General features: G+C 46.4%; 2 protein-coding genes across 6 annotated transcripts in view; one reads left to right on the top strand and one right to left on the bottom strand.

The window, feature by feature from the left end:
* Positions 1–11,358, bottom strand: part of LOC119954315 (glycylpeptide N-tetradecanoyltransferase 1-like) — a 127,041-nt gene extending 115,683 nt beyond the window's left edge. Inside the window, exon 1 of one of the 2 annotated variants that reach the window (XM_038779442.1) lies at positions 11,172–11,358. In XM_038779442.1, the coding sequence (XP_038635370.1) occupies positions 11,172–11,269 (98 nt within the window). In that variant the 5' untranslated portion in view covers positions 11,270–11,358. The remainder of the gene's footprint in view (positions 1–11,171) is intronic. The other variant, XM_038779441.1, reaches the window with a different exon arrangement.
* Positions 11,359–11,600: 242 nt separating this feature from the next.
* Positions 11,601–13,116, top strand: part of dcakd (dephospho-CoA kinase domain containing) — a 53,100-nt gene continuing 51,584 nt past the window's right edge. The window contains exon 1 of one of the 4 annotated variants that reach the window (XM_038779443.1): positions 11,601–11,779. In XM_038779443.1, the coding sequence (XP_038635371.1) occupies positions 11,709–11,779 (71 nt within the window). In that variant the 5' untranslated portion in view covers positions 11,601–11,708. Of the gene's footprint in view, positions 11,857–13,116 lie in introns of all 4 variants that reach the window. The other 3 variants (XM_038779444.1, XM_038779447.1, XM_038779446.1) reach the window with 3 other exon arrangements.

Raw genomic sequence — 13,116 nt, 5'->3', positions numbered from 1 at the left:
AAGGGGGCAGCATGGAAGAGGATGGAGATGGCATCCTGTGTGGGCACGAGCCTGGAAGCGCTGGTAACGGTGCCGCTGCCGCTCCCTCCAACGAGGTATACCACGAGCCCGGTGGTGCCAGCTACCCTCAAGATTTGGGGGCGATGGAGGCGGCACAGGGGGGGCCTCGATGGGGTCCCCGATACGGGGGAACCACCGGTTCGTTCCGGGGAGAATTGATGGCGGGTTCCTGAGTTGGCACAGGGCAAGTGTCAGGAGGCTGGGGGACTTGTTCATAGACGGGAAGTTTGCGAGCCTGGGTGAGCTGGAAGGGATGTTCAGTCTCCCCCCCGGGGAACACCTTTAGGTACATGCAAGTAAGGGCGTTTGTTAGGCGGCAGGTGGCGGGGTTCCCTCTGCTGCCGCCGCGTGGGGTTCAGGACAGGGTGCTCTCGGGGGTTTAGGTTGGAGAGGGGAGGATCTCGGAAGCGTACCAGGTGATGTAGGAGGTAGACGAGGCCTCGGTGCAGGAGCTGAAAGGTAAATGGGAGGAGGAGCTGGGTGAGGAGATTGTGGAGGGGACGTGGGCGGATGCCCTGGAAAGGGTGAACTCCTCCCTCTTCTTGTGCGAGGCTTAGCCTCATACGTTTAAGGTGCTGCATAGGGCTCATATGACCGGGACAAGGATGAGCCGTTTTTTTTGAGAGCGAGCACAGGTGTATTAGGTGCTCTGGGGTCCCAGCAAACCATGGCCACATGTTCTGGGCATGCCCAGTGCTGGGTGGAATTTTGGAAGGGTGTGTAGCAAGGACGGTATCGAGGGTGGTAGGATCCAGGGTCAATCCAGGCTGGGGACTCGCAATATTTGGGGTTTTCAGTGGAGCCGGGAGTGCAGGAGGCGAAAGAGGCCGGTGTTCTGGCCTTTGCGTCCCTAGTAGCCCGGCGGAGGATTCTTCTTCAGTGGAAGGATGCGAGGCTCCCAAGCGTGGAGGCCTGGGTTTTTTGTGAAAATGTGAAAATTTGAATTGCAATTATTTTTTTTTAAATGTATTCACTGGGAGATGGGGAAGAAACAGTTCAGCAGAGTTCCTGACAGTGGAAACTTGAAAAAGCTGAATTGTTCCAGTGAACACTCAATCAGATCACAAAGTTACCAGAATCCGAACAAAATTTTGAGTCTCTATTCTTGTTTTTGGTTCAAAATCAGTTACATTCTACATCAAAGGAATAACTCGGTGGAGGCGCATTACAACTTGCAAGTTAAAATATTCAATCTGGGATAAAGGATGTTCCAAGACCTTAAATTGTGGATTATCAGAAAGGGCTTGCATGTAGTCTCAAGCCTTATACCATTTGTACAAGTCACAAGATGACGACTGATAGGTAATCTGTCAGATCATTTTTGAGAGATGGTCCATTCAAAATCACACTGCCAATCAGTGCAACCTGCATTTTGGTCATCTCTCTGCAGCAGAGCAACTTCATGCTTTTGGCAAAACACTAACAAGTCATCCAATTCTAGCTGGAACGTTAATTAGTGTACACTAACACCCACTTGCGTTCATATAGAATCTTTAATGAGTAAAGCATCTCAAGGCATGTCATCAATGGGGGAGCATTGACAAACAGGGATGTGCAGAGGCCAGAATTAGAAGAGCACATATCTTCACAGATTGTAGGACTGGAGATGGGGAGGGGTGAAGTCATGAAGGAATCTGAAAATGAGGGTGAAATGTTTTTTAAAAGTGAGGCATTACTGAACCAAGAGGCACTGTAGGCCAGTGAACAAGACATGCTAAGGAATAGGACTTGGTGCAAGTTAAGGCAAGGACAGCATAATTACACACAACTAAATCAGCCACCGAGATACACCTGCACCGATCTGACAAACAAGGAAATAGAAGCTGCTGGCAATAAATGGAACAGAATCAACACAGGGAAATTGGAAAGAGGAACCACAAACTGTTCACCTTCAATTATCTAGCTAAGGTGGTAAATAGTTGAAATCAGAATGTTGGGGTGCATAAACAGAACTGCTGGGTACAAGTCCAAACATAGTTCGCAAATCATATTGGGGTGGTGTGGGTGCAGTCCTCAACGGATCAATATTGTTATGTTTGTCTACTGTCTTTCAATTCCTAATTAGACAGTGTTTTTCAGCCTCCTGTATTTCATTTTCAAATCAAATTTCTTTAATTTGCAAAGAAACTGCACCTTCAAGTGAACAGCAGCAACTCTAGTTTAACATATTTGCACTCCAGAAGTTAATACACTTCAAACTCTATTTCACATAGGCACTCCTAGGGCAGCACAGTGAATAGCACTGCTGCCTCACAGGACCTGGGACCCTGCTGCAATTCCGGTCTTGGCTCACTATCTGTGTACAGTGGTGTACGTTCTTCCCATGTCTGCATGTGCTTCCAGTTTCCTCCCACAGTCCAAAGATATGTGGGTTAGGTGGATTGGCCATGCTAAATTGCCCTTGATGTGCAGGTCAGGGTATGGGGTTATGGGAATAGGGTGATGTGGACGGGGGGATGGGGGAGGGGTGTAAATGGGTAGCTCGTAGCTCATTCAAAAGGGTTGGTGCGGACTCGATGGGTCGGATGGCCTCCTTCTGCACTGTAGGGATTCTATGATAGCAATTTTCAATAAATTACTCAATAATTGGAGTTAATTAAAAATGGTGAACTATTCGATATGGTCATTTCGGTGGGTAACCTGAATCATCTTAGCTCATTTGAGGCACAAGGCCGTGGTTCAAGGAGTTAAGCACATTATCAAGGTTTTCATTCCAGTGTACGAGAGGAGTGCTGCATTGTTGGGGATGGGAGTGCTGTCAGATGGATGAAGGATAAATGATTCCGTTCTAGTCAGTTTTAAAGGGTCAAGTAGCATTGTTTTGAAACAAAGTGGAGACTTCTACCCATGTCCTAGCTGATATTTCTCCTTCAGTCACATATTAACTGATTTATCATCTGACTGTTAATTGCAGGACCTTCCTGGGTGCTTGGTACATTACATTGGTTTCTACATTACAACAGTGACTACACTTCAAAGTGCTCCATTGGCTATAAAGCACTTTGGGATGTTTGAGATTGAGAAAGGCAAGTCCTTCTTTCTGTGTATATGCCAACCTACCAGCTCCTGCAATTCTATATTATGACTTACATAGATACATAGAAGATAGGAGCAGGAGGAGGCCTTTGGCCCTTCGAGCCTGTTCCACCATTCATCACGATCATGGCTGATCATCTAACTCAATAGCCTAATCCTGCTTTCTCCCTATAGCCTTTGATCCCATTTCCCCAAGTGCTATATCCAGCCGCCTCTTGAATATATTCAAAGTTTTAGCATCAACTACTTCCTGTGGTAATGAATTCCACAGGCTCACAACTCTTCGGGTGAAGAAATGTCTCCTCATCTCTGTCCGAAATGGTTTACCCTGAATCCTCAGACTGTGACCCCTGATTCTGGACAAATCCATCATTGGTAACAACTTCCCTGCATTTACCCTGTCTAGTCCTGTTAGAATTTTATAAGTCTCTATGAGATCCCCCCATATTCTTCTGAACTCCAGCGAGAACAATCCCAAGCTAGTCAATCTCTCCTCATATGACAGTCCCGCCATCCCTGGAATCAGACTGGTAAACCTTCGCTGCACTCCCTCAAGAGCAAGAACATCCTTCCTCAGAGAAGGAGACCAAAACTGCACACAATGGGGCAGCAAGGTAGCATGGTGGTTAGCATAAATGCTTCACAGCTCCAGGGTCCCAGGTTCGATTCCCGGCTGGGTCACTGTCTGTGTGGAGTCTGCACGTCTCCTCCCACTGTGTGCGTGGTTTCCTCCAGGTGCTCCGGTTTCCTCCCACAGTCCAAAGATGTCCGGGTTAGGTGGATTGGCCATGCTAAATTGCCCGTAGTGTCCTAATAAAAAAGTAAGGTTAAGGGGGGAGTTGTTGGGCTACGGGTATAGGGTGGATACGTGGGTTTGAGTAGGGTGATCATGGCTCGGCACAACATTGAGGGCCGAAGGGTCTGTTCTGTGCTGTTCTGTTCTATGTTCTATAATACTCCAAGTGAGGCCTCACCAAGGCACTATACAACTGCAGCAACACCTCCCTGCTTCTATACTCGAAACCTCTTGCAATGAAGGCCAACATATCATTAGCCTTCTTTACCATCTGCTGCACCTGCAGGCTTACCTTCAGCGAATTGTGCACAAGGACACCCAGGTCCCACTGCACACTCTCCTCTCCCAATTTACAACCATTCAGGTAGTAATCTGCCTTCCTGTTTTTGCTTCCAAAATGAATAACCTCACACTTATCCAAATTATACTGCATCTGCCATTGGTTTGCCCACTCTTCCAACCTGTCCAGATCTTGTTGTAGGATCCCTGCATCCTCGTCACAATTCACCCTCCCACCTAATTTGGTATCATCTGCAAACTTTGAGATGTTACATTTTGTTCTCTCATCCAAATCATTAATATATATTGTCAATAGCTGGGGTCCCAGCACCGATCCCTGTGGTAGCCCACTAGTTACTGCCTGCCAATTTGAAAAAGACCCATTAATCCCTACTCTTTGTTTCCTCTCTGCCAACCAGTTTTCTATCCAGCTCAATACATTTCCCCCAATCCCATGCCTTTAATTTTGCACAATGATCTCTTACGCGGGACTTTGTCAGACGCCTTCTGAAAGTCCAAATATACCACATCGACTGGCTTCCCCTTGTCAACTGTACTGGTTACAAAGAACAAAGAACAAAGAAAATTACAGCACAGGAACAGGCCCTTCGGCCCTCCCAGACTGCGCCGATCCAGATCCTTTATCTAAACCTGTCGCCTATTTTCCAAGGATCTACTTCCCTCTGTTCCCCGCCCGTTCATATATCTGTCCAGATGCATCTTAAATGATGCTATTGTGCCGGCCTCTACCACCTCCACTGGCAAAGCATTCCAGGCACCCACCACCCTCTGCGTAAAAAACGTTCCACGCAGATCTCCCTTAAACTTTCCCTCTCACCTTGAAATCGTGACCCCTTGTAATTGACACCCCCACTCTTGGAAAAAGCTTGTTGCTATCCACCCTGTCCATACCACTCATAATTTTGTAGACCACAATCAGGTCGCCCCTCAATCTCCGTCTTTCCAACGAAAACAATCCTAATCTACTCAACCTTTCTTCATAGCTAGCACCCTCCATTCCAGGCAACATCCTGGTGAACCTCCTCTGCAGCCTCTCTGAAGCATCCACATCCTTCTGGTAATGTAGCGACCAGAACTGCACGCAGTATTCCAAATGTGGCCTAACCAAAGTCATATACAACTGTAACATAGAACATAGAACAGTACAGCACAGAACAGGCCCTTCGGCCCTCGATGTTGTGCCGAGCAATGATCACCCCACTTAAACCCATGTAACCCGTATACCCGTAACCCAACAATCCCCCCATTAACCTTACACTACGGGCAATTTTAGCATGGCCAATCCACCTAACCCGCACATCTTTGGACTGTGGGAGGAAACCGGAGCACCCGGAGGAAACCCACGCACACACGGGAGGACGTGCAGACTCCACACAGACAGTGACCCAGCCGGGAATCGAACCTGGGACCCTGGAGCTGTGAAGCATTGATGCTAACCACCATGCTACCATGACCTGCTGACTCTTGTACTCATTACCCCGTCCGATGAAGGCAAGAATGCTGTATGTCTTCTTGAACACTCTATCGACCTGCGTTGCCACCTTCAGGGTACAATGGACCTGAACTCCCAGATCTCTCTGTACATCAATTTTCCCCAGGACTCTTCCATTGACCATATAGTCCACTCTTGAATTAGATCTTCCAAAATGCATCACCTCGTATATGCTTGGATTGAATTCCATCTGCCATTCTTCTCTGCCAACTCTCCAATCTATCTATATTTTGTTGTATTCTCTGACAGTCCTCCTCCCGATCTGCAACTCCACCAATCTTAATATCATCTGCAAATTTGCTAATCAGACCACCCATACCTTCGTCCAGATCATTTATGTATATCACAAACAACAGTGGTCCGAGCATGGATCCCTGTGGAACACCACTAGACACCTTTCTCCATTTTGAGACACTCCCTTCCACCACTACTCTGTCTCCTGTTGCCCAGCCAGTTCTTTATCCATCTAGCTAGTACACCCTGAACCCCAATGCGACTTCACTTTTTCCATCAACCTGCCATGGGAAACTTTATCAAACGCCTTACTGAAGTCCATGTATATGACATCTACAGCCCATCCCTCATCAATTAACTATCACTTCCTCAAAGAATTCTATTAGGTTTGTAAGACATGACCTTCCCTACACAAAACCATGCTGCCTATCACTGATAAGTCTATTTTCTTCCAAACGTGAATAGATCCTATCACTCAGTATCTTCTCCAACAGTTTGCCTACCACTGACGTCAAGCTCACAGGTCTATAATTCCCTGGATTATCCCCGCTACCCTTCTTAAACAAAGGGACATTAGCAATTCTCCAGTCCTTCGGGACCTCACCAGTGGTCAAGGATGCTGCAAAGATATCTGTTAAGGCCCCAGCTATTTCGTCCCTCGCGTCCCTCAGGAACCTGGGATAGATCCCATCCGGTCCTGGGGACTTGTCCAACTTAATGCCTTTTAGAATACCCAAAACTTCCCCCTTCCTTATGCCGACTTGACCTAGAGTATTTAAACATCCATCCTAGCCTCAACATTCGTCATGTCCCTCTCCTTGGTGAATACCGATGCAAAGTACTCATTAAGAATCTCACCCATTTCCTCTGGCTCCACGCATAAATTCCCTCTTTTGACTTTGAGTGGGCCAATCCTTTCTCTAGTTACCCTCTTGCTCCTCATGTACGAATAAAAGGCTTTGGGATTTTCCTTAACCCTGTTAGCCAAAGATATTTCATGACCCCTTTTAGCCCTCTTTATTGCGCGTTTGAGATTTGTCCTACTTTTCCGATATTTCTCCAAAGCTTCATCAGTTTTAAGTCGCCTCGATCTTATGTATGCTTCCTTTTTCATTTTAGCTAGTCTCACAATTCCACCCGTCATCCATGGTTCCCTCATCTTGCCATTTCTATCCCTCATTTTCACAGGGACATGTCTGGCCTGCACTCTAATCAACCTTTCCTTAAAAGACTCCCACATTTCAAATGTGGATTTACCCTTAAACAGCTGCTCCCAATCCACATTCCTGAGCTCCAGCCGAATTTTGTTATACATGGCCTTTCCCCAACTTAACACTCTTCCTTTAGGACCACTCTCGTCTTTGTCCATGAGTATTCTAAAACTTACAGAATTGTGATCGCTATTCCCAAAGTACTCACCAACTGAAACTTCAACCACCTGGCCGGGATCATTCCCCAATACCAGGTCCAGTATGACCCCTTCCCGAGTTGGACTATTTACATCCTGCTCTAAAAAACTCTCCTGGATGCTCCTTACATATTCTGCTCCATCTACGCCTCCAACACTACACGAGTCCCATTCAATGTTGGGGAAGTTAAAATCTCCCATCACAAACACCCTATTGCTCCTACATTTTTTAAATAATCTGTCTTCATATTTGTACCTCTACTTCACGCTCGCTTTTGGGAGGCCTGCAGTAAAGTCCGAACAATGTTACTGCACCCTTCCTATTTCTTAGCTCTACCCATATTGCCTCAGTGCTCGAATCCTCCATCGTGCCCTCCTTAATCACAGCTGTGATATCATCTCTGACCAGTAATGCAACTCCTCCATCCCTTTTATCTCCCTCTCTATCCCTCCCGAAACATTTATACACCAGGATATTTAGTTGCCAGTCTTGCCCTTCCCTCAACCAAGTCTCAGTAATACCAATAACATCATATTCCCAGGTACTAATCCAAGCCCGAAGTTCATCTGCCTTACCTACTACACTTCTCACATTAAAACAAATGCACCTCAGACCACCTGTCCCTTTGCATTCATCATCTCTTCCCTGTCTACTCCTCCCCTTAGTCACATTGAGTTTATTATCTCGTACCTTGCTGGCTTTAGTTGCTGCCTCTTTACTGACCTCTAACTTTCTAATCTGGTTCCCATCCCCCTGCCACATTAGTTTAAAACCTCCCCAACAGTGTTAGCAAAAGGACCCCCGAGGTTACCTCTCAAAGAATTCCAACAGATTTGTCAAGCATGATTTTCCCTTCATAAATCCATGCTGACTCTGACTGATCCTGCCTCTGCTTTCTAAATGTTCCGCTATAAAGTCCTTGATAATGGATTCCAGCATTTTCCCCACTACCAATGTTAGTCTTACTGGTCTATAATTCCCTGCTTTCTCTCTATCTCCCTTTTTGAATATCGGAGTGACGTGAGCTACCCTCCAATCTGCAGGGACAGTTCCAGAGTCTATAGAATCCCGGATGATGACCACCAATGCATCCACTATTTCCAGAGCACTCTGGGATGCATATTCTCAGGCCCTGGCGATTTATCCACCTTCAATCCCATCAGTTTTCCCAGCACCATCTCTCTACTAATGTTGATCTCCCTCAGTTCGCCCCTCTCACTAAACCTTTCATTCTCCAACATTTCTGGGATCTGATTTGTGTCCTCATTTGTGAAGACAGGCCCAAAGTATGTATTTAATTGCTCAGCCATTTCTTTGTCCCTTATTATGCTTTCCCCTGTTTCTGTCTGTAGGGGGCCTACATTTCTCTTCACCAATCTCTTTCTTTTCACATATCTATAGAAACTCTTAGTGTCAGTCGTTATGTTCCCAGCAAGCTTCTTTTCATACTGTACTTTCCCCTTCTTAATCAATCCCTTCGTCCTTCTTTGCTGAATTCTAAACTGCTCCCAATCCTCAGACCTATTATTTTTCTTTACCAATCTGCATGCTTCTTCGTTGAATTGGATACTATTTCTAATTTCCTTTGTAAGCCATGGATTGGCCCTCTTACCCTCTTTGCTTTTGTGCCAGACAGAAGTGCTGCAGTTCCCTCATACATTCCTTGAATGTTTGCCATTGCCTATCCATGGTCATTCCTTTCAGTAACTCTGCCAATCTATCAAGTCCAACTCACGCCTCATATCTTCACAGCTCCAGGGTCCTAGGTTCGATTCCCGACTTGGGTCGCTGTCTGTGCGGATTCTGCACGTTCTCCCGTGTATGCGTGGGTTTCCTCCGCGTGCTCCGGTTTCCTCCCACAGTCCAAAGATGTGCAAGTTAGGTGGAATGGCCATGCTAAATTGCCCTTAAGTGTCCAAAATTGCCCTTCGTGTTGGGTGGGGTTGCTGGGTTATGGGGATAGGATGGAGGTGTGGGCTTGGGTGGGGTGCCCTTTCCAAGAGCCGGTGCAGACTCGATAGGCCGAATCGAGCCCATGCACTGTAAATTCTATGTTTCTATAGTTTCCTTTATTAAGATTCAGCATCCTAAACTCCGAATCAACTACTTCACTCTCCACCTTGATAAAAAATTCTATCATGTTATGGTCGGTCATCCCCAAGGGGTCTCGTACAGCCAGATTGGCAATAATTCCCTTCTCATTACACAGTACCCAGTCTAAGATGGCCTGCTCTCTAGTTGGTTCCTCCACATATTGGTCAAGAAAAAACCCATCCTGTATACACTCTAGGATTTCCTCCTCTACGGCATTGTGGCTAATTTGATTTACCCAATCTATGTGAAGATTAAAATCACCCATGATCACCAATATTCCCTTATTACATGCATCACTAATTTCTTGTTTAATGCAATTCCCAACCTCTCACCAGTGCAGTTTGGGGGTCTATATATGACACCCACTAATGTTTTTTGTCCCTTAGTATTTCTCAATGTAACTTAAATTTAGAGAATTTTCCAAGGGATTTATGAAATGTTTACAAAACTAAGTGGACAGTTTTATTTAACAATATATTCATCACACCAATGCTCTTCATCACTATAAATTAATTCTCCATCAGTAACATGTTCTCTGCACACCAAGCCCAAATTTGGAATGTCAAAATTCTGGACTTTTCAGTTCAAGTTGATGGATGACAGAATTTTCCTTCTTTATAATCACCCTGATATGGTTAAAAAGTAGAAGCAGGGGACCATCTAGTATTAGGTGACCCTGATCTTAGAGTCAAGTCACATCCCTTCAAAGACCTGATGACACATGTTGAGTATGTATGTATGACAGACACACACAGCACAGTCCAGAAATGTATCACATCAGCACTGAACAAATTTAAAAACTCTTCTCATCCCTCTGCCCACCCTTAAAATAGAATCCCACTTTTTGTGATGACATTGTCATTTAATGGGAAGACACACAGAATCTTACATTTGCAAGTGACATATATCAAGTGTGTTTTATTAAGAGTCAATCTTAGTTCAGTGGCAAGACATTCACTTCACAGTGTTTTGACTGAAACTCCACTTGGGAGAGAGGGGTACATGGAAGGACTGAGTGCTGTGTTTTGTGGAGACGTTAAAAAGAGACTCTTAACAATCTCCACAGGTGGAAGTAAGAGGTCTCAGGGCACTATTCAAAAGGCAGGGAAGTTCTCCCCAATATCCTGACCAATCTTCACACCTTAACCAGTCTCATGAAAGTGATTAATCTCATTTGTCGTTTGTGGGACTTTGCAATGTGCAACATGACAGCTGTGCTTTCCTTCGTGACTGCATGTACTTTAAAAGTACTTAATTGGCTGTATCGCGCTTTCGGACGCCCAGGCGACATGAAAGGAGCTACATAAATCGTAAATTGCAAATGTACAAATCCAAACACTGGATCTGGGTTGTAATGTCACTACTTAACTTCTTTGCTGGTGGCAATTCCAGTAAACGTGCACAATAACTTATGGCTCTAACAGGTTGCTGTCAGTAGGATAGCAGATGAGCAGTACAGGGAAGCAGAAGCTGAACACCAGGCTCCAGGACAGGGAGGAGACCTTGTGCCAGCCCCATCAGATAGCGGAAGCTGGCTGCATTGATGGGCAGCGGGGCTAGACTAATCAGGAGACGCTGGAACGGCAGGTCCCGCCCACTACAGCTGCCAATCAGAGGACCTGGCCAATCGGCGCAGTGCAGGGGCGGGCTTTGCGCTGTCAGCTTGAGGTTGAGTGCAGCGCCCTTTCGCCCGGAGGCGGCCGGCCTGAGGGGAAGCGCGGTGTCAGAGGGCGGCGGCAGCCTCACATACCCTTTACTGAGCGCGTGCTCCTCTTCATTCTCACAGTCACTGCCGCACCCGTCCTGCTCTTCAATTTCTTTTGTTGCTGTCTCATTCTCGTCTGCCATGATTCAGGAGCAACCACGATGAGGCGACTCCACGCAGCAACGCTGCTGCTGATTGGTCCTGGTCCCCCGCCCCTTTCCCCCCACAACTCTCCGTCCGATTGGTCAATGGCTCGACTGATGGGAGGGGTGAGCAGAGGGGATACCGGGAAATGTAGTCCGGCGCCTGCGCGGCATCACAATGACGAAGCAGGCAAAATGTCAGTCAGGACTACAACTACCAGAATGCAACGCGGTTTTCTTGAGGAAGGAAATCGATTTTGTCTTACTTTTTAATTCCTAGTAGGTTAGATATTTTTCAGTCAGCAAGCGGGGGAGCTACGTCTAGTGCGTTATATTCATACAGCATGCTCTCTTGGTCGCAGAGCCTGGCCCTAGTAACACGGCTGCTACGGACTGAGTAACAGCCGCAGTGATTGGTCGGTTCTCGGCCGTCTGACCAATGAACGAGCAGCTTCTTATGGGGTTCGTGAGGAAGGTGCGAAGCGTTGAGGCGCTGGGAAGCGTATTCATGTGAGTTAGGGAGGGGCAGGCTTGTCAGGGTCGGTGCATCGTGCTGCCCGCGGCCACATTCCGAGACACGACACCGGGTTAGTACTGTACTCGCTGGCCCAGCTTCATGCCGCAATTTGGGCCCGGCCGCTCTCCCACATCCTCCTTCACCAAGTGGCTGAGATTTCACCCCGGAAGGGTGCTTTGCAGCTCTGTTCAATGGGGTCAGCCTGACACGATTATCCAGGAGACAGGGACCACCAGCCGGCCGATCACCACCCTAACCCTTTCAGAGTTTCACCGAAAGAGGCCCTTTCTGTCCGAGCCAGCCTTCAAGCACCTATCTATTTTAATCCAATCTTCCAACACTTGGTCTGAGCCTTGCATGCTGACGCGTTTCAAATGCTCAACCTAATGCTTATCTCTACAACACTTTCAGGCAGAGTTCCAGATTCCTATCATCCTCTGGGTGAAAAAGCTTTTCCTCAAAAAATCTCTAAATCTCCTTACCTTAAATCTATGCCCCTAATTATGAAGGAACCATATCTTCTGATCTGTCCCTCATATTTTTGTACACTTTGATCAGGACCCCCCTCAACCTTCTCTGCTCCAAGAAAAATAACCCCAGTCTAACCAGCTTCTTTTCATAGCTGAAATGTTCCAGCCCAGACACGAATCTCTGCACCTTTTCTAGTGCAATCACATCCTTCCCATATTATGGCAACTAGAACTGCATACAGTACTCCAGCTGTGGCCTGATAAGCATTTTATACAGCCCCATCATAACCTCCCTGCTCTTCTATGCTACGATGAATAAAGGTAAGTATCCCATATGCCTTTTTCACCACCTTATCCTCCTGTTCTGTCTTCACGTACTTTTGGACATGCACCTCAAGGTTACTTCCCAGAGTCGTTCATTGTGTATTCTCTTGGCGTTGTTAGCACTACCAATACATCACCTCCTACTTTTATCGGGTAAATAACATTTTCCACTGTTCTGCCCATCCAACCAGCCCAGCCATATCTTCCTGAAATCCAAGTCTTTCGTCTTCACTTATTTAACACCACCAATTTTCATGTCATCCTGTTTAAGTCATTGAACTTACTGATCATACCTCTCACATTAAAGTATACTACAAACAAGAGACCCAATGCCTGTGATACAGCACTGGACACAAGTTTCCAGTCACAAAAATAACATTCGACCATCACCCTCTCTCCTGCCACTAAGCCAATTTTGGATCCAATTTGACCTGGATCTCACAGGCTCTTACCACCTTGATCAGCTGCCCATGCGGGACCTTGTTAGGAGCCTTTAATGAGGTTCACGTGTACTACATCAATTGCACTGTCCTCCT

This window comes from Scyliorhinus canicula, chromosome 19 (assembly GCF_902713615.1).
Source record: "Scyliorhinus canicula chromosome 19, sScyCan1.1, whole genome shotgun sequence".
NCBI lineage: Eukaryota > Metazoa > Chordata > Chondrichthyes > Carcharhiniformes > Scyliorhinidae > Scyliorhinus > Scyliorhinus canicula.
Note: the sequence above shows the minus strand (reverse complement) of the source record. Positions and strands in the feature narration are given on the sequence as shown.